The sequence below is a fragment of the Hypomesus transpacificus genome, chromosome 17 (assembly GCF_021917145.1).
Source record: "Hypomesus transpacificus isolate Combined female chromosome 17, fHypTra1, whole genome shotgun sequence".
In the NCBI taxonomy this organism is placed as follows: domain Eukaryota; kingdom Metazoa; phylum Chordata; class Actinopteri; order Osmeriformes; family Osmeridae; genus Hypomesus; species Hypomesus transpacificus.
This window is the reverse complement of record NC_061076.1, coordinates 15,242,559-15,262,137: the sequence shown is the minus strand read 5'-3', so window position 1 is coordinate 15,262,137 and position 19,579 is coordinate 15,242,559. Positions and strand designations below refer to the sequence as shown.

At 47.6% G+C, this 19,579-nt stretch overlaps 2 protein-coding genes across 3 annotated transcripts; one reads left to right on the top strand and one right to left on the bottom strand.

Annotated features, from left to right (window-relative positions):
* Window positions 1-2,323: 2,323 nt before the first annotated feature.
* Window positions 2,324-12,267, top strand: LOC124479518 (proline-rich protein 36-like). Its single transcript, XM_047038284.1, has 12 exons — window positions 2,324-2,650; window positions 3,140-3,286; window positions 3,668-3,786; window positions 3,882-4,092; window positions 4,221-6,077; window positions 6,175-6,258; window positions 6,567-6,751; window positions 7,099-7,193; window positions 7,269-7,411; window positions 7,685-7,865; window positions 8,376-8,517; window positions 11,306-12,267. The coding sequence occupies exons 1-12, from the start codon at window positions 2,479-2,481 to the stop codon at window positions 11,402-11,404; spliced, it is 3,435 nt and encodes a 1,144-aa protein (XP_046894240.1). The 5' UTR covers window positions 2,324-2,478; the 3' UTR covers window positions 11,405-12,267.
* Window positions 12,268-12,785: 518 nt separating this feature from the next.
* On the bottom strand, window positions 12,786-17,727 carry LOC124479333 (CD9 antigen-like). Of its 2 annotated transcripts, XM_047038054.1 has the most exons (8): window positions 17,476-17,726; window positions 16,288-16,390; window positions 15,769-15,866; window positions 14,670-14,744; window positions 14,277-14,378; window positions 13,955-14,044; window positions 13,719-13,802; window positions 12,786-13,276 (listed from the first exon to the last, which is right to left on the bottom strand). In XM_047038054.1, the coding sequence occupies exons 1-8, from the start codon at window positions 17,539-17,541 to the stop codon at window positions 13,172-13,174; spliced, it is 723 nt and encodes a 240-aa protein (XP_046894010.1). In that variant the 5' UTR covers window positions 17,542-17,726; the 3' UTR covers window positions 12,786-13,171. The 2 variants fall into 2 exon arrangements, with proteins under 2 accessions (XP_046894010.1, XP_046894009.1); XM_047038053.1 differs by lacking the exon at window positions 12,786-13,276 and having other exon boundaries at window positions 13,285-13,802; window positions 17,476-17,727.
* Window positions 17,728-19,579: the final 1,852 nt, after the last annotated feature.

Sequence of the window (19,579 nt, the reverse complement as noted above, 5' to 3'; positions counted from 1 at the left end):
CTTATACTCTCACCTTTATTGAGAAACTGGAATTATAGTTAGGCCATTGCGTAGGTAGTGCACCACAGAGTGATGGAGGGCCCTGTGGATGGATGTGGACAGCCCACAGAGGGTCTAAAGCTCACATGAACCCCACGTTGTCAAATCACATTTCAGCCCTGGCAGAGAGAAGAATTGAAGATCAACAACTACACCTTCATTGTAGGAGTGGCTTGGGCTGAGGCTTGATACAATGCTGCCCTCTAGTGGACAACGCAGTCAAACTCAGGCATGATATTGCACTGTAGCTACTCACCTTGCAGCCTGTGAGATGAGATGGCCGTGACTGTCTGTATCACTCGACTTGCATAATAACCCTTCCTAGATTAAACCTTTTGACCCCATACTTAACTGCATCATAACACCTAATCTGGCTCTACACCTTTTAATGTCAAGTACTTAGTAACTCAACTATAACATTCCGATACTTTGGATTTATAGACTAATTACTTTAAATATTTTTCTCTCAATATACCGAAATGTCTACAAATATAATTGACAGCGGCTGGAGTGGGAGAGGTCAATGACTAACATGAAATTAGACACATGGAGGGAAAATTCAGGACAACTGTAGGACCAGAGATACCCCCACTCAAACAAAACTAACTTTTCAGAAGAGTTCTGACCAAGTGAATTGTTGGCGTCAGCCATACATTCTCTTTACAGAAATTCACTCTGGACTGGGAACATCAACTTTTGTCAATTTTTCCATTCCCTTTTCCACAGCGAATGTGTTGAAGCAAGAGAAGCACAAATTGATTGATGTAATTCATGAATACTTTGAAGAAATGTAGACCAACCAGACTTGCTTGCGGCGTCTACTGACAAAAACCATCTCACATGACCATGAGAGAGCAGTCCAGTACCGAGAAGACGATCAAGAGAAATCCCTCTTGCATCAACCTGTTGCACGTCTGAATGAACTGAAAGACCATTTTCTCCTGAAATAAATCAGATATTACCTTGGCTCAGGAAGGCTCAGTGAGAGGCTCTCAACTACACAAAGGTCAACTCTGGTCTTTGTGTTGCTGACTTCAGAAGAGAAGATGGACATGTTTGACCTGAAGACATGTGATTTTATGACTTATGACTATTCTATCCAAATATTTGCTTTGCTATTTGATTATTTGAAAAATCTTATGATATGACCACATGGCTCTGATGTTCTCCTAATGTCCTTTATGTTGCGTCTCAGAACGAAGCTGTGAGGTGCTGGTCTCAGCTCTCATTCTCATATTCTCTCTCCTCCTCTTGTTTTCCATTAAACTATAGCAAGGGAATTCAAGAGCAGTGTGTCTGTGTGTTTGTGTTTGTGTGTGTCTGTGTGTTTCTCTGTGTGTGTGTGTGACGTATATGTCAATGAACCGATGCTATATGTGACGATTCGGCCTTTCACTAACATTTTCCATTCTAGCTAATAAACTACTTTGATTAAGAGCCATCCATTAAGATTCTGCCATACATTAAAAACTGCCCGGTCTATTAGAGCATCCCTTTCAAATAATACTAAATGTACATATCATAGTGAATGTTAGTGAATGATTCAGTTGATATTCTCGCAATTAGGACCCGATGAGTGTCCAACGGGGTTGTTCGTTCACCAGTCCTCTAAACATCTTGAATCCCAGAATTAATCAGTCGTGATTAATTAAATAGTGGGCTTGTGTTCAAAAACCTGTAAAATAAGTGTAATTGGATCTCCTGTAATCACTTAAATACGCACAACTAGAGAAAATAGTAAAGAGTAGGCTAAATTATGTCAGATCAGAGGCCAAGATCATCAAGAATGTTGTATGATCGGGGAGGATTGTATAGCTACTGCCTCAGGAAACCGAGCAGAAAAATGAGTAGGCCTATAGGCATTTTTGATCTAATTCAAATGTATATTTAAATTAGAGCGAAATAAATGTTTATTAGGCTATATGTCTCTCTTTCTATCCTATTGGAAGTGGGGGCTACTTTAAAAGTATACATTTTGTATTACACATCAAAACGCTATTAAATCCTGGACGTATTACAGACACCATGTAGGCCTATTGACCTATGTGATGTGAAATCCAAATGTGTAACGTGAGATTTCACCAAAACATTAAAGGTAGACAATTAACTTACCAATTCTACTAATTGAAGATGAGTGTCAGGTGTTTCCTGAGGGAGCATAGAAAGTGTACAAAATACGGCTGCGTCCCATGATCTTGTCCCAGTGTATTGATACAAGAAACGAAACTTAATCTGACAATGAGATACGTTAAAGGAATACTTCTCTTTCGCATTCTTACTGTAACGCTGAGTGCACCATGTCATGTTCAATCCGCACAACATAACCCGCATTCAAACATTCAAAAGGTTACCCGTCATAACGGCTGGGATGAGGACACCCGTACGAAACAAATCAACAGATTTGACGAATCGAAGACAAATCATACAAGGATTCACAAGATGAAACCATCAAGAAGACGGTTCCAAGAGGCCTGGTCAATTCCGATCGACGGAGACGGTCCAAACGGCCCACACGTGGCTAACGTAATTAGTCATCGCTCCAGAAAGTACAATCGAAAATCGCCAACAATGCCATCCATTGTTGACCAACCGTTCAACCGCGACAATCGAGGTAAGGGGAGTATGTTGAATTTCTCAGCAATTCAGAAGTGAATCGTAATTGTGCATTTTCATCAAGGTAGATTTGCCGAGACACCTTGGCACGAACGAACATAAATAATACTTTCATTCAGACTCGGCATCTTCAATTTGGTCTTGCTATAAATGTAGTTATTTATTTTTGCAGGGACATTGCACAATTAAAAGGTAATAGCACAAGTTTGCAGTAAATCTATTGTCCCCGACAGACAAAACAACCCAATCAGAGCAGCAAATGCCAAATGAAACATCACAACACATAAAATACACGAAAGCCAATTAAGACTTTAAACTGACGTTGTGTCTCGCTCGGTAGTGAGAACCTAACGCCATTTCTAAATTCGTTTTGAGAACCTATGCCTTTTCTAAATTGCCAAGTGATTTAGTTTAATGAATAAACACAAGTGTATACATCCAAATGACCCTTTTAAAGTTTATTGGTGTTGTTGTTGTTTTTATTAAGGTAACCAGGCAGTCTGGGCGCGAACCAACGACCAGACAAGCCCTGAGAAGAGAGGGCTAGGGCTTGAGTCACCTGTGGTGGAGTGTGGAGAGGATTCCATGACCCTGACAGTCAGAGGAGGCAGAACCTCACTCAAGGTAGAGAGAGGTGAGAAAGGGAGAATATGCAGCGGGCCTCTTAGCCAGCGTAGAGACTGTTATCTAACTATCATGTGTGTGATTCTTTGTTATCAAAAGTCTCATTCCACATGACCTTCTGTGTATTTCACTCATAGTTTACTCTCTCCTCTCTCTTGCTCCGCCGTCCTTGAATCTCACCATCCCACCACCTCTCGCCCTCTCCCTCCTCCACCCCCTCTCCCTCCTCCACCCCCCCTCCCTCCTCCACCCCCCCTCCCTCCTCCACCCCCTCTCCCTCCCCTCCTCCACCCCCTCTCCCTCCCCTCCTCCACCCCCTCTCCCTCCCCTCCTCCACCCCCTCTCCCTCCTCCGCCCCCTCTCTTTCCCCCTTCCCCATTCTCTCGTCCAGCCAACACATCAGGCTTACCTCTCTCCCGGCTGCCTCCTCAGTGTGGTTACTCGGTGAAGACCAACTCAAGGGACCTGAGTTTCGACGTGCCATACAACGCCTGCCACGTCCAACAAGAGGTTGTTGTTCCCCCAATCCCATGTTCCCCCCCCCCCTCCACCTACATAACCATTGTTTTCCATCCGTTAATGAACAGTGTATGTGCTGTGAACAGGACGGGAGGCATGTTCTTCCCCTTATCTGGAGGGGCATCCCAGTGGAAATGTCCTGCCCGGTCTCGGAGACCCAAACTCAGCCCCGCAAGCGGCCGTCTCCCACCCTGGCCCATGTGCTCCAGTTCCTCAAGTCCTCAGTCTGCTGCACCTCCAATGGGTTGACCTTTATCCTCCCTGAACAAGGGGCAACAGCCGAGCTACAAGTCAAGGGTAGGACCGTTTATTCACAGTGTAGCGTACCTGATCCGTAGACGGGTCAGACCGGGCAGTTTCAACTGTCGGCTGTGTCAGCTTTGTGTGCTCTCCTTCAGTGAACATGTTGTCATGTTCCCCTGCAGTGAGAGGGGAATGGCGCCCTCTGCTGCCTCTGGCCTGGCAGTGCGGCTACAGTCTCAACAGACAGCATGGAGGAGAGATGTTAGTGTCTGCTAGCTACACCGCCTGTGGTGTCCTAACCAAGGACGGCCAGCACACCCTGGCCCTTCGGATCGAAGAAGAGGTGGTGACCCTGGTCTGTCCTGCTGGTCTCTCAGACGAGGCACCTGCCATCCCTGTTCGCCAACACCCAACCATGGGGTCGTCCAGCCCGTCCTCAGAGACATGGGTAGCCAAGGTCCAACCTTTCTACACCCACACCTCCAGCACTCCTCCCTGGCCCCGCACCTCTGGAAGTCCTCCCACTTCTGCCAGGTTCTCAGTCCACTTCTCTGCTGCCATCCACCCTCATCCCCACCCCCACATCTATCACTACCACCGTCAACATCAAAACCCCCTCAGTGAGTCCTACTGGGCCCCCTACCCCACCAACGACCCCCTCCTGCACCCTAGACCCACCGTGGGTCCAGCCGGGTCAGAACCTGGGTTAAAGCCGCCCACCACTTCTCCTCCTACCCCTAGTGGAGACTCCTACACTGAGGCCCACACCACACAGACGTCCACCTCCATCCTGCACTCCTTCGAGCCAGTTCATCCCCGGTCCGCTCCCCTCCAGACCTCTGACATGGAGCTTCACCCTTACTATCACTTTTACCATCACCCCAAAATCCCTGTCCCATTCCCAGAGCCAGACCCTAACCCAGCTGAGGAACCCAGAACCGGAAAACAGACCGTCCCCAGTAAAAGAGCAGTGTGGGTCGATCCGCCTGCCCCCATCTCCAGCCCACCTACCTCCCGGACCAGGACCATCTCCTACCCCATCGTGCCTTGGCCCCGCCCCAAGACGGGTCGGTTTGTCCCACTGCCTTCCCCCCGGCTCAACTATCCCCCCAGAGCAGACTTGCACAGCCTCTCCCGCCCCCCGGGCAAACAGATTGAGGAATCGGCCCCTGCAGACGCGGGCTATGAGTCACACCCAAGAGGCCGCATCAGATGGTTGCCATGGTTGCTTGATCCTCGAGCCGGTCCGGCCCCCTCATTTCCCCCCTCGTCTGATCCTCCTCAAATCCTGAATCTGAATCCAAAAACTGGAACCCCTCCTCTCCCCTCTCCATCCCAACCCCTTGTTCCTCTATATCACACCCCTCCTCCTCCCAACTACCTGGATTCCCCTCTCTCCAAATCAGCTTCAAGGAACACCCCCCAGCAGGACACGAACCCTGCGACACCCCCCCCTGCTCCCTCACCTGACCCCCTGCCTCCCCCCTTCATCTACATCTACCACCCCTACTACTACCAGGACGGTAATCCTTACAGGACACCTCTACCTGATGACATTCTCCCTCCTCCATCTACAACACCGGGGACAACTCCATCTCAGAGCCCCGTTCCTACTGTTACCATGGCACCCCGTCACCATTCAGTCTCCGCCCGATCCCACCATAAATCCAAAATGGCGTCCGGTGAATCTCGTATTCCTCCAAGGGTTGGTCCTCTACCTAACAAACATCTGCCCATGGAATCTCCATTAGTTCCTGACATCCCACCTGATCATCCTCTGTACCCATACTACTACTACTACTACCACCAGTACTACCAGCCCAGTGAACCTACACCGGACCAGGACCGGGGCAGTACACCGATGCCAGTGCTGGAGCTCTCTAAACCCCCCCTGGTTCTTGACCAACTGGTCACCCCTCCCTCAGGTCCGAGCCTTGAAGGCATGTTGTATTCTCAGCCCAGCCCTCCCATGTCTCAACAGCAGCAGGACAATCTTCACCCAAAGTTCCTAGGCGATGAGAAGGTTACTGAAAAGACAGGTGAGCCGTGGTGACCCAAAGCGAACAATAAACAAACCTGTTTAAATTCTGAAGAATTTCATGTTTTTCCTTATACTCCATCTTGTTTTCTGTTCAGATTTCAGTTCCGTGTCTGACACCCAGACTCCCTGTGGCCTTGGCTCCATCTGCAGTGGCCCCGTAGGGTCTTACACTGTCAAAGGTGAGGCTCTTCACCACCGATCAATGGCATAACTTGACGTAACAATACATAGTCACAAAGTGGTGGGGGGGTCTATTTTTTTCATGAGGCTATATGACTGGAATATAGCAATACAGCCCAGTGTTATTTGGTGAATACAAGCCTTGGTGGGTTTAGTATTGATGTATTGTGGGAAGATGCAGCAGGACACGTGGTGGTAACTCCAGAGGGAGGAGGGGAGAGTTCAGAGGAATGTAGCTTCTCTGCTCAGGCCTTTAGCTTTGTATCTGGACGGAATGTCAACCGTGTGTGTGTGTCCAAACCCTCAGGGTGTACAGCAGGACGTCACTTTGTCTTTGTGGTGCCTAGTACCCTGGTGGAGTCCACTGTGTCCCCTCCCCTGTCCCTGAAGGCCAGTAACGTGTCGTGCACCCCCCAGAGGTTGATGCGCACTGACTCCACCCTCTCTGACGTCTACACTGTACCCCTCCACGGCTGTGGAGTCCAGAAATATGTAAGACATTTACCAAGTTAGCGAGCTACCTAACCTAATGCCTGATCCCCTAATTGGCCTAACTCACCAACTCAATGAAGCCATTTCATCTAGACTGCTACCTTGCCTGAACTACCAAACCCATTAACTAGCTGCATGTATAAATGGCTGCCTCATCCTATGATCTATGTCTTCTAGTTGTTCACTGTATTTAATTGAGCCCACAGTTACAATTATTCATTGCATGACTATTGTGAGTAATTCGATACTTGCATGGTGGATTCTCCACACACAAAGCTAATATATGAATGCTAATCTGATGGTAAATACAAATGTCGCCCTCTCCTGCACCTGCTGCTGACTGTTAGGAGGCAGGGCAGACGGTCGTCCACCTGTTGGAGGTCAGAGGTTTCCAGGCTCCGCCCACTGAGGCTGGCGGCACACACCAGGACGCTCCTATCAGGTACATCAACGATCCTTCCTCCCGCCCTCCGGTCCACAGGGTTCCACCCACCAGAGCTGTGTGTGTGTGTTCCAGGCTGATGGTGGAGTGTATGGGCTCTCCCGGGATGCCAGGGAAGATCACCATCAGGAGGATGAGCCCGTCTCCGTCTCCTCCAGTCCAGACGCCGGGCAGGGCTGCCTCTAGCTCCATGGCTGTCCAGCTGCGCATCGCCACAGGTTCCAAGGCTTTTTGTTTTCATCTCAAAGCTCTTTGTGATGGCTGGTTGGTCAAACTGGGTCCTGGATCCCAGCCTCATGAGGTTTTCCAGAATTGTCACTGGAGCTTAACCGGTTAAAACAATTCCCCCTGGTGATGAATAAAGTACTTACCTACTCTACAACACTACCTCTACCACACTCTACTCTACAATACTCTACCCTACCACACTCTACTCTACAATACTCTACCCTACCCCACTATACTCTACCCAACACTTCCCTACCCTCCAGATGAGCAGTATAACCACTTCCTCCCAGAGCCCCACCTCCCCCTGGCTCTGCTCCTGGGCCGGCCCCTGTACCTGGAGCTGGTCCTGCTGAACCCCCCCGAGCCTGGCTCAGTGCTGCTCGTCCACCACTGCCTGGCCTACACACAGTCTCCTCACACCGGCTGGATGCTCGTCTACGACGGGTGGGTGATCCTTCCACAACCGAGATTTAGCTTGGGGTCTGGTCCCGATGGTCCTACCTGTAGGGGGTTAAATGTGGGCCAAACAACCTAAACTAATTCCCCTATGGTTTGTTAAGGAAGATGGGAAACTGAACAATGTATTAACGTGAACCAAATTATGCTAATACCACTTAAATTAGTTATTTGACTTGATGGGTTAAATCAGAGCAAGAATGGTCAAAGGTTAAAATGAAATATGTATTTAATATTATTGAAATCAATTACAAGACAAACGTGTTACAAATTGAAGGTTAAATTACCTTGATTATTGTAAATCAGAGACAGCAAGAGGTGAGCAGACACAATGTGTACAAGCCAGAGCTGAGAAAGTCCTAAGGAGGTCAAGAATCCACAGGCGTACTGTAAGCTGTACAGGGTAGTGTACTAAACAGAACTATGCTGTTTGTTGTGTGTGTGTGTGTGTGTGTGTGTGTGTGTGTGTGTGTGTGTGCGTGTGTGTCCCATGTTTAGCTGTCCCAGAGACGGAGCACTCCCGGCCTCTCCCCCAAGTGACACCCGGAGGCTCACAGTCACCGCCTTCCAGGCCCTGTCCACACAGAGACCCCTCCCCCTCCAGACAGGAAGTACTACCCCCCACCCAGAGAACCCAGAGGTGAAAAGACTGGTTGAATCCCAGCAGAATCTCCCCATGGGAGGACCAGTGTAGGTTAGACCCCATGGGAGGACCAGTCTAGTGTAGACCTCATGGGAGGACCAGTCTAGTGTAGACCTTATGGGAGGACCAGTCTAGTGTAGACCTCATGGGAGGACCAGTCTAGTGTAGACCTTATTGGAGGACCAGTCTAGTGTAGACCTCATGGGAGGACCAGTGTAGTGTAGACCCCATGGGAGGACCAGTCTAGTGTAGACCCCATGGGAGGACCAGTGTAGTGTAGACCCCATGGGAGGACCAGTGTAGTGTAGACCCCATGGGAGGACCAGTCTAGTGTAGACCTCATTGGAGGACTAGTGTAGTGTAGACCCCATGGGAGGACCAGTCTAGTGTAGACCTCATGGGAGGACCAGTCTAGTGTAGACCCCATGGGAGGACCAGTCTAGTGTAGACCTCATGGGAGGACCAGTCTAGTGTAGACCTCGTGGGAGGACCAGTCTAGTGTAGACCCCATGGGAGGACCAGTCTAGTGTAGACCTCATGGGAGGACCAGTTTAGTGTAGACCTCATGGGAGGACCAGTCTAGTGTAGACCCCATGGGAGGACCAGTCTAGTGTAGACCCCATGGGAGGACCAGTCTAGTGTAGACCCCATGGGAGGACCAGTGTAGTGTAGACCTCATGGGAGGACCAGTCTAGTGTAGACCTCATGGGAGGACCAGTGTAGTGTAGACCTCATGGGAGGACCAGTCTAGTGTAGACCTCATGGGAGGACCAGTCTAGTGTAGACCCCATGGGAGGACCAGTGTAGTGTAGACCTCATGGGAGGACCAGTCTAGTGTAGACCCCATGGGAGGACCAGTCTAGTGTAGACCTCATGGGACGACCAGTCTAGTGTAGACCTCATGGGAGGACCAGTCTAGTGTAGACCTCATGGGAGGACCAGTGTAGTGTAGACCCCATGGGAGGACCAGTGTAGTGTAGACCCCATGGGAGGACCAGTCTAGTGTAGACCCCCAGTGGGAGGAGGACCAGTCTAGTGTAGACCTCATTGTAGTGTAGTGTAGACCCCATGGGAGGACCAGTCTAGTGTAGACCTCATTGGAGGACTAGTGTAGTGTAGACCCCATGGGAGGACCAGTCTAGTGTAGACCTCATGGGAGGACCAGTCTAGTGTAGACCCCATGGGAGGACCAGTCTAGTGTAGACCTCATGGGAGGACCAGTCTATTGTAGACCTCATGGGAGGACCAGTCTATTGTAGACCTCATGGGAGGACCAGTGTAGTGTAGACCTCATGGGAGGACCAGTGTAGTGTAGACCTCATGGGAGGACCAGTGTAGTGTAGACGTCATGGGAGGACCAGTCTAGTGTAGACCTCATGGGAGGACCAGTGTAGTGTAGACCTCATTGGAGGACTAGTGTAGTGTAGACCCCATGGGAGGACCAGTCTAGTGTAGACCTCATGGGAGGACCAGTCTAGTGTAGACCCCATGGGAGGACCAGTCTAGTGTAGACCTCATGGGAGGACCAGTGTAGTGTAGACCTCATGGGAGGACCAGTCTAGTGTAGACCTCATGGGAGGACCAGTCTAGTGTAGACCTCATGGGAGGACCAGTGTAGTGTAGACGTCATGGGAGGACCAGTCTAGTGTAGACCTCATGGGAGGACCAGTGTAGTGTAGACCTCATGGGAGGACCAGTCTAGTGTAGACCCCATGGGAGGACCAGTCTAGTGTAGACCCCATGGGAGGACCAGTGTAGTGTAGACCTCATGGGAAGACCAGTGTAGTGTAGACCTCATGGGAGGACCAGTCTAGTGTAGACCCCATGGGAGGACCAGTGTAGTGTAGACCTCATGGGAGGACCAGTTTAGTGTAGACCTCATGGGAGGACCAGTCTAGTGTAGACCTCATGGGAGGACCAGTCTAGTGTAGACCCCATGGGAGGACCAGTCTAGTGTAGACCCCATGGGAGGACCAGTGTAGTGTAGACCTCATGGGAGGACCAGTCTAGTGTAGACCTCATGGGAGGACCAGTGTAGTGTAGACCTCATGGGAGGACCAGTCTAGTGTAGACCTCATGGGAGGACCAGTGTAGTGTAGACCTCATGGGAGGACCAGTCTAGTGTAGATCCCATTTGAGGACCAGTCTAGTGTAGACCTCATGGGAGGACCAGTCTAGTGTAGACCTCATGGGAGGACCAGTGTAGTGTAGACCTCATGGGAGGACCAGTGTAGTGTAGACTTCATGGGAGGACCAGTCTAGTGTAGACCTCATGGGAGGACCAGTGTAGTGTAGACCTCATGGGAGGACCAGTCTAGTGTAGACCCCATGGGAGGACCAGTCTAGTGTAGACCCCATGGGAGGACCAGTGTAGTGTAGACCTCATGGGAGGACCAGTGTAGTGTAGACCTCATGGGAGGACCAGTCTAGTGTAGACCCCATGGGAGGACCAGTGTAGTGTAGACCTCATGGGAGGACCAGTCTAGTGTAGACCTCATGGGAGGACCAGTGTAGTGTAGACCTCATGGGAGGACCAGTCTAGTGTAGACCCCATGGGAGGACCAGTCTAGTGTAGACCCCATGGGAGGACCAGTGTAGTGTAGACCTCATGGGAGGACCAGTGTAGTGTAGACCTCATGGGAGGACCAGTCTAGTGTAGACCCCATGGGAGGACCAGTCTAGTGTAGACCTCATGGGAGGACCAGTCTAGTGTAGACCTCATGGGAGGACCAGTTTAGTGTAGACCCTATAGGGTGGCCACCATAACGGTCTCTCTCTGCCCCAGGTGCACTTCCTGTGCTCCACCGAGGTGTGTTCCCCCACAGACAGGGACTGCTCTGTGGGCTGCATCACTGTCAGGTATGTGGAACATGGATTCTTTTAGGTGGCGTTGCAACTGATACTGGAATTTAACGCCATTTATTGATAAGCATATACTGAGTGGAGGAAACCATGTGACCACCTGACTTGTATGGTTATTGCTTTGTTCCATTCTGAGCCCTCTCTGTTACCTGGATTTCAAAAAAGCTTTTATACGTTACAGATGGTAAAGGATCTCAAAAGTTTGAATAACAAGTATGTAACTTGACAAGGGCCCAGTAATCTCCCTCCGGTTATGAAATGGCACCACCTGGTGGATGCAGTGAATTGTTGACCCCTGGCCTATACAGTACATGCCAATGTAATTTTAGATGTGATTGAGATCATTTTACTTACAGAGATGTCAAGGATGTAGAAGGCCTGTTACACAGACTGTCAGGGTACAGTAAGCTTAGAACCCCCTCAGATAAATTCAGTGAAACGTGGAATATTCAAAAACCTTCCACGGGTACCTCACACTACTGAGCATGTTTACTGTCCATCTCTTGAGGCTTAATGTGGTAATGCTGCCATGTGTAATTTTGTTTTCTAGGACCAAAGCTGAATCGTTGAGCTGAATAAACAGTATATTGACAATGTGTTAATGTGTTTTTACTGAAATATTCAGTCAAGAAATGAAGCTGGGGCTTGTGAAAAAGTAAATATTTATTTTTAACAGACTATGCATCAGACTCAGTAGTACAATGCATACAGTAGAACTACCTACAACAGTGTAAAAACAAGCTTTAGAACATGAAATTCTACTAGACACTTGGAACTTCCTTTGGGAAATGTGGGAAAGAGATTCTCTGGAACAGAGGCCCTTGGGTTCCCTTTGGGTTCTGTAATGTGAGACTAGGCGTGTGTGGAAGAGTATACAGTCAGATGGTTCAAGTTCAAGTCTTTTATTTGTCAGGTGCACAGAGCAACACAAGGTTAGACTGGGCACTGAAATTCTTAAGACAAGACAACGCAAGCACTTGGCATAACATAACATATAAGTACACAGAACAAATTTACATCTATGCTGAGCTTAGATAAGTGAACTTCCTAAATATACAGATAGCAATAAATAAACGACTATACTAACCCTAACACTAAAACTTCCTAAATTACAGATAACAATAAATAGTACGCTATACTAACCCTAATACACAAAAAAAAAAAAAAAAAAAAAAAAAAAACCTGTTACAACCCTATAAACTAATCTAACCTAAATGGAGTACAGTGCAGTAGTGCAAATTTACAGATCAGTGACTTTGTCAATGACCAAACAGGAGCCTGGTGGCGATGGAGCCAGATGGCTGAGCGTTTAGGGAATTGGGCTATTAATCAGAAGGTTGCCGGTTCGATTCCCGGCTGTGCAAAATGACGTGTCCTTGGGCAAGGCACTTTACCCTACTTGCCTCGGGGGAATGTCCCTATACTTACTGTAATTCGCTCTGGATAAGAGCGTTTGCTAAATGACTAAATGTAATTGTACATATCAATATTGATGAGTTAAGTTTAAAATGTAAGTAAGCTAGTATTAGCTTGACTTGAATAGACTGCTATTCAAGTGGAGGGTACACGGGTGATTTTGTTGAACATTCAAAACAAGGTAGAAGCAGACTCATGGCCATCTATAACACTTCACTTGTAACAAAAAATATACCACAAATATATTATAAACTGCAGTACCTGTTTGGATCCCTTGTTATATGCATGCTTCCTGAATAGCAGCATCAAAATCTGCATTACATTAGTAACTGGGTCCAATGAACAGTGGTCCAGAAATACTACATTGTCAAAATTAATATATACCATTATTGGTACCAATAATCTTAGTATTGGAGACTGTATTCTTTGTCCTTTTAATCTCCTTCGCAAGGATAGAACTGCATGCCAGCACTATGATCTAGGAAAGGGGGGGGGGGGGGGGGGAATAGGAACAGGGTTTAGGAGAACAGGAAGTGGTTAATGCCCCATTTCATGTCAGGGTCTTGCTGCAGGGTGGAAACGGAGAGATCACAAAAATGGATGCCACTATAAACACAACCAGAGATGGCGTTAGGGTAGCACTGAAAGATCTCCACGTTATTCTCACAGTTCACCTCCAGTCCTTGAATTCAGACTGGAGAAAGAGACAAGCAAGAAAACGGGTGAAGCAGATATACTGGAGAGAGTGTTTCAGTGCCTGCTTAGCAGCACACCTAGACATCCGCAGACGTCCTGGCCAGAGTCAGAGGGGGGAAGACCACAGGGTCTTGGTATGGGTCAGGGTGGGGGGTGGAGGGGAGGGAGGAGGGAGAGGGTGTTCTGTCTAAATGGGACATGCCTATACTGTGTGTGTGTCTTACCAGCAGAGCAGCTGTACCCAGGAACAGGCCCAGAACCAACGGAGCCTTGTCCTTAAACAGGTTGACGATGGCTGGGGGACAGGCCTGGGGGAGGGGGGAGGGAATATGTTAGGTTTCTCGGTTCAGAAGCGAGCAAACTCGACTTAAGTGCAACAACTGTCACTACGAATGAGTCATTCGAATTGGAGACCCAACATTCAATGACGTTTTCTACAGTGCATTACATTCATACTCACAGGCATAGTGAAGAATCCGGTGAAGCTGTGATCGGGGCACGTCTTTTTGACCAGAATGTCCAGGGCTCCCACCAATCCACAGCACTGGAACTACAACGTGATGGAGCGGAACAGACAGACATCATGTGTTACTGAGTTTTCCAACTCTTGAATATACCAAAACTGCATATGTTTTTATTGTATTCTAGATGCCAATCACAGACTGTACAGGTGAAAATGTATACAGAAAGAATATTATTGTAACATTAGTCAAATTTTGCTGTGAAGAGTAGGTTTGGAAGTGACAGTATTTTTGTTTGTGTGTGATGGGATGTTTGTTTACCCATTTATGCATTAAGGTCAGAGTGACCGTCATGCTAGGGTCATCCGTATTCAAATACTTTGCATACACCGTCGTGTAGAACATGGCCATCTGCTCCGCCACCTGGTACAGAGAAGTATTTACACACGTAGCAACAAACATAACAACCCTCTTCAGAAGGTAGACCAAACCAATGATATGGAACTGGTCATCAATACAAAAATATGTCTTGATTCCATCCCATGAAAGACCTGAACAAACGAAAGCTTTGGTGGTTGCGAGTTGCGTCAATTTTAAGCTCCATTGCTGCAATAGTCAACAAAGGAATGTGTTCTGAATCCGTGTTGGGCTGTTTGCTCAACATGACCTCACTTCCTCCTAACTTCCCTTTCCTCTTCCCTTTCTCCCACTCACCTCATCACTCCTTATGATGGCGAATACTCCTGCTCCAACCACTAACCAAAATACGATGGACAGAAAGACGGCAAACTAGGAAAGGGGGATAGAGAGAACTTCAGTATTGTGACAGAGAGCCATGGACACACTCTCACAGGGTGCCAGACCACTCCAATGTTTCACACGGACATACATGCTTTTTCTGTTAACTCATTAACCACTGATCAATAAAAAAGAATGAAAGATTACAACTAATGATTACTTTTATACTGTTTTGATTGTTCTGAATATAATAAACAATGTTGGATCTGGACCCTGCTATATTAGCTCATGAGAACATAACCCTTGTTCATGTCCAAAAGAGAATTATAGTATCTATGAATTATGTTGCTTGTGAGACGCGACTAGGAAATGTCTGTGACACTAGATTGTAGGTCAGAGGTCACAATGTTACCAAAGTGTATAATGCCAATGCAACACCATCTAGCACCATGAATGCGGCCTCTTCTGTCTGTGCTTTCAAAGACTATGTTAATCCCACTGACGTTTCTAGTGAGAGTAAAACCTCCCATATTGTGATACTATTTAACTGCCCTTCATTCCTGTATTTTTTGTCCAGTCCTCTGAGATGCTCAACTTCAGACACCTGACCTTACAGATCTGTAATAAATACTTGTATTTTGTCTTGAACTTGTATTTGGCAACTGACTTCATTGACTTTCACAGGGTACAAAGGAGACATCCAGGGGCGCCGTATAGGGGGAAAAAGTCAGGACGACACCCTGACTGACAGGGGCCCCCCAAAAAATTGAAAAAACTAATAGAAATTATAAACCTTTTTTTTTTTTTATGGGGCCCAAAATTCCTGGCGGCGCCCCTGGAGACGTCATTAATAGACACACAAACATCCACGAATCTCTCCTCTCTAAGACCTCCATGTTGACAGCAATGACAAGTATCTGATCAGTTTAAGTGAGTGAGAAGAAAACTACGCCCACAGAACTCGTGTTTTTCTGGGGCAAAGCGTCGGCGTGGGCCTACGTATGTAAATGATCACGTGAAGCCGCAGCGTGGCCGCAACTGCTTGTCTGCAACTGCTTGTCTGCTCTGGTCTCACCACTGTCAGGGCGCCGCTGCTCTCGCTGCAGGCGCCGTAGTCTCCAAACACGGCGCCCACCAGTATCACTGCACCCAGGACGATCAGCACCATCACACCTGGGAGGTAGAGAGGGAGAGAGGGAGGGAGATGGAGAGAGGGGGGAAGGAGGGAGAGAGTGAGATGGAGAGACGGGGGAGGGAGGGAGGGAGGGAGGGAGGGAGGGAGGGAGGGAGGGAGGGAGGGAGGGAGGGAGGGAGGGAGGGGGGGGTGGAGGGAGGGAGGGAGGGGGGGAGGGGGGGTGGAGGGAGGGAGGGAGGGAGAAAGAGATGGAGAGGCAGAGAGATGGAGAAAGAGAGGGGGTAGGGAGAGAGGGAAAGGTAGAGAGAAAGGGGGGGAAGGAGGGAGAGGGGGAGAGAGAGAGATTGGAAAAACAAACCAGGTGGTTTCAGTAAAAATATATTTCAACTCCAAAGTTCAAATTCCTCTTTGTTGCATTTGATGTCACCTTCTGATAAGACTGTAGTCACAGTAACTCACCGATGACAAACTGCAGTGTGTTTAAGTTGACGTCGAAGAGGCCTCGCGTGTCGGCGCCAAACCGCAGCCACAGACCTAGGCCCAGCATGGCAGCGCCAAGCAGCTGCACCGAGGGGAAATAAAACCACTCAGATTCAAGTCTGTGCATGAGATGTGTGTGTAAACCTCGCCTTGTTTTCCCAGGTTAACCCTTTCACACACCACAAGTCAACAACAATTAACAATGCAAGTGGGATAGGGAACCTAAGTGTAAGCTTATTAATCTATTATTATTATTATATATATAGTTTATAATGTGTTTGATCATGCGTGTGTCAAGATTTATAATCTGTTTCTCAATGCTGGCCACTGGCTTGATACATGCACAGTTGACCATGGATTAAGATGTTGTGTGAAACGTTAGGAATGCCATTTTACATAGAGGCTTGAGAAAGACAACAGCATTTATAATGAGACATACTGACTTCCTAGTGAGCAAAACTTCCTTTAACGTCTTTAGCAACAACTGGGGAGAGTCAAGATGTTAAATACTATTCTCAAAGTATTTAGAAACTGCAACGTTTGTTCAGGCTGTAGGGCTGACAAACAGCCATTCCACGAGTTCTGAAGTGAACAGCCAGGTGTGTGTGGATCTTCAAAGCAACTGAATATGGGAGAATACACCAGGCTAGGTATTGGTGACGAAACCTGACCATGTTGAATAGGACTTCCTTTTCAGAATACAAAATGGCAGCAGAGAAGAATCGAAAAGAGAATCAGAGAGATTGTGAACCCTCTGTGTGTGTGTGTGTGTGTGTGTGTGTGTGTGTGTGTGTGTGTGTGTGTGTGTGTGTGTGTGTGTGTGTGTGTGTGTGTGTGTGTGTGTGCGTGCGTGCGTGTGTGCGTGTGTGTGTGTTTGTATTCCCACAGAGAGATTGTGTGACACTCTGTGTGTGTGTGTTTGTATTCTGGCAACCTCTGGGCCATGGAGACCGAAGCCTCAGGAATGAAACCTAAGGAGAAACGAAACTGTTCCCACATTGGCCCAACTGTAACCCAAAAAGACTCTGTAAACCAATAAGATAGGCTACTTTGCAGTCTTGCAAAAGTCTTTAAAAAAAATTGTTGTTCGTGGACAAATTACTACAAACTCTTACTTTCCCCTTTCCCAAGCGAGTGCGCATTTTGACAGTGAGATTGCCTACTTACGGCGAACACGATGTTGAAGATGATGAGAATAAACTTGCACAGCTGTCCGCACAGATCCAGAGCCATGATGTCAATTTAACCCAAGATGTATTCAGAAAAACAGACGGGCACGGACTCTTCAAACAAGGTTTCAGCCTGTGAAATGGATGAAATGAAACAAATAGTTAAGGCTGTTACCGTGTAGGCTATGTTCCCCGTTGAAATGCAACACGTTGAACTCCAAACTACGACTGGGATTATTTTGTATGAAAAGCCCAACCCTTTAGATCGACCGGAGCAGTTGATTGGTTCATGGTATTGGGTGATGGGGAACAACTTCAATTGGAGCAGACGGTCACACTTGCGCAATAACAGAGTTCGCAAGTGCAGAGAACCACTGATTTTACCATGAAAGCGCATTGGACACAAAATCTGAGTTTTGGAAACGTTTATTCAAGACAAAAACACGGAATTACCCCAGTAATTAGACCTGATAGCTAAGAGTTAACTATTATTAACATGAAGATTAGATTAATATAGAATAAAAGAATCATTTCCCCCTGGGATGCATTTGTTGTGATAATATTATAATCTAAGAACATAGCCTACAACAAGGCTGCCAACTCTTAGAGTGACACATGCATTTGAGACACGTGAGACACACGCATTTGAACCATTTCACAGTCACAACTGTGCAAATAACGGAGTTTGAAGTGCAGAGAACCGATCTTGCAGAAACGAAACTTAGGCTGTTCAAAATCATTTCCGTGAAAGCACATTGGACACAAAATCTGAATGTTGTCGTTTATTCATGACAAGAACACGGAATTACCCCTGCAATTAGGCCAGATAGCCTATAGTTAACTGGTTGTTCTCAAGAAGATTAGTAGGCTATAGAATAAAAGGAGAAATGTATCCTGGTAGCAGGGATGCATTTATAGGGATACTATTATAATCTAAGAACACATGCAACCAAATGCAATAACCTCATCATCTGACTACAAGATCTAATGTTGTTTCTTTATTGGGTTACACGTGGTAGCCTACCCTGGCTCTATTAAGCACACTGAGATGTTCATAAGAAGCTGTGCCATGAGTTACATTTCTCCTCGACTAGACATGACACTCTGCTTGGAATAATGTAGGCCTATTCACCTGTGTGTTTAACTGTTCTGTCGAATGAGAATACTTTGTGCCCCAGCACAACACACTGGCTGCAGGGTCAGTGGTGGGCTGCTCAGTTGGACGGCCATCCTGATGAAGACGCAGCTTTTTAAAGCATTGGTAAAAGGTAGGTGGCCGTGAAGGTCCCAACACTGACTTAAGCAGAGTTGGAAGGCTAGATCTGCAGGATACTCTATCCGATATCGGCCTTTTAGCCTACATGTAAATTAGCTACCACATCCTTCTGGAGGCGAAAAATACATTTTAAATTGTCTACTTTCCCAAATAACCTCATGTGGTCCAGTTCCTTCAAGTCCTCGGTTTGCTGTGCCTCTCATGGGTTGACCTTTACCCATGGCCGGCCCAAGCCTTTATGGGGCCTTAAGCAAAATTGATTTGGGGGCCCCTCTGCGTCACTTATTGTTGCAGATAAAAAATAAATAATATATATATTTTTACATAATACATTAAACTGTAATTCCATTTGCTCTTGGGGGCCCTCTGGTAGCCACAGGGGCCCTAAGCAGCCGCTTAGTTTGCTTATGCCTTGGGCCGACCCTGCCTTTACCCTCCCTGAACAAGGGGCTACAGCCGATCTACAAGTCAAGGGTAGGACCGTTTATTCACAGTGTAGCGTACCTGATCCGTAGACGGGTCAGACCGGGCAGTTTCAACTGTCAGGTGTGTCAGCTTTGTGTGCTCTCCTTCAGTGAACATGTTGTCATGTTCCCCTGCAGTGAGAGGGGAATGGCGCCCTCTGCTGCCTCTGGCCTGGCAGTGCGGCTACAGTCTCAACAGACAGCATGGAGGAGAGATGTTAGTGTCTGCTAGCTACACCGCCTGTGGTGTCCTAACCAAGGATGGCCAGTACACCCTGGCCCTTCGGATCAAAGAGGAGGTGGTGACCCTGGTCTGTCCTGCTGGTCTCTCAGACGAGGCACCTGCCATCCCAGTTCTCCAA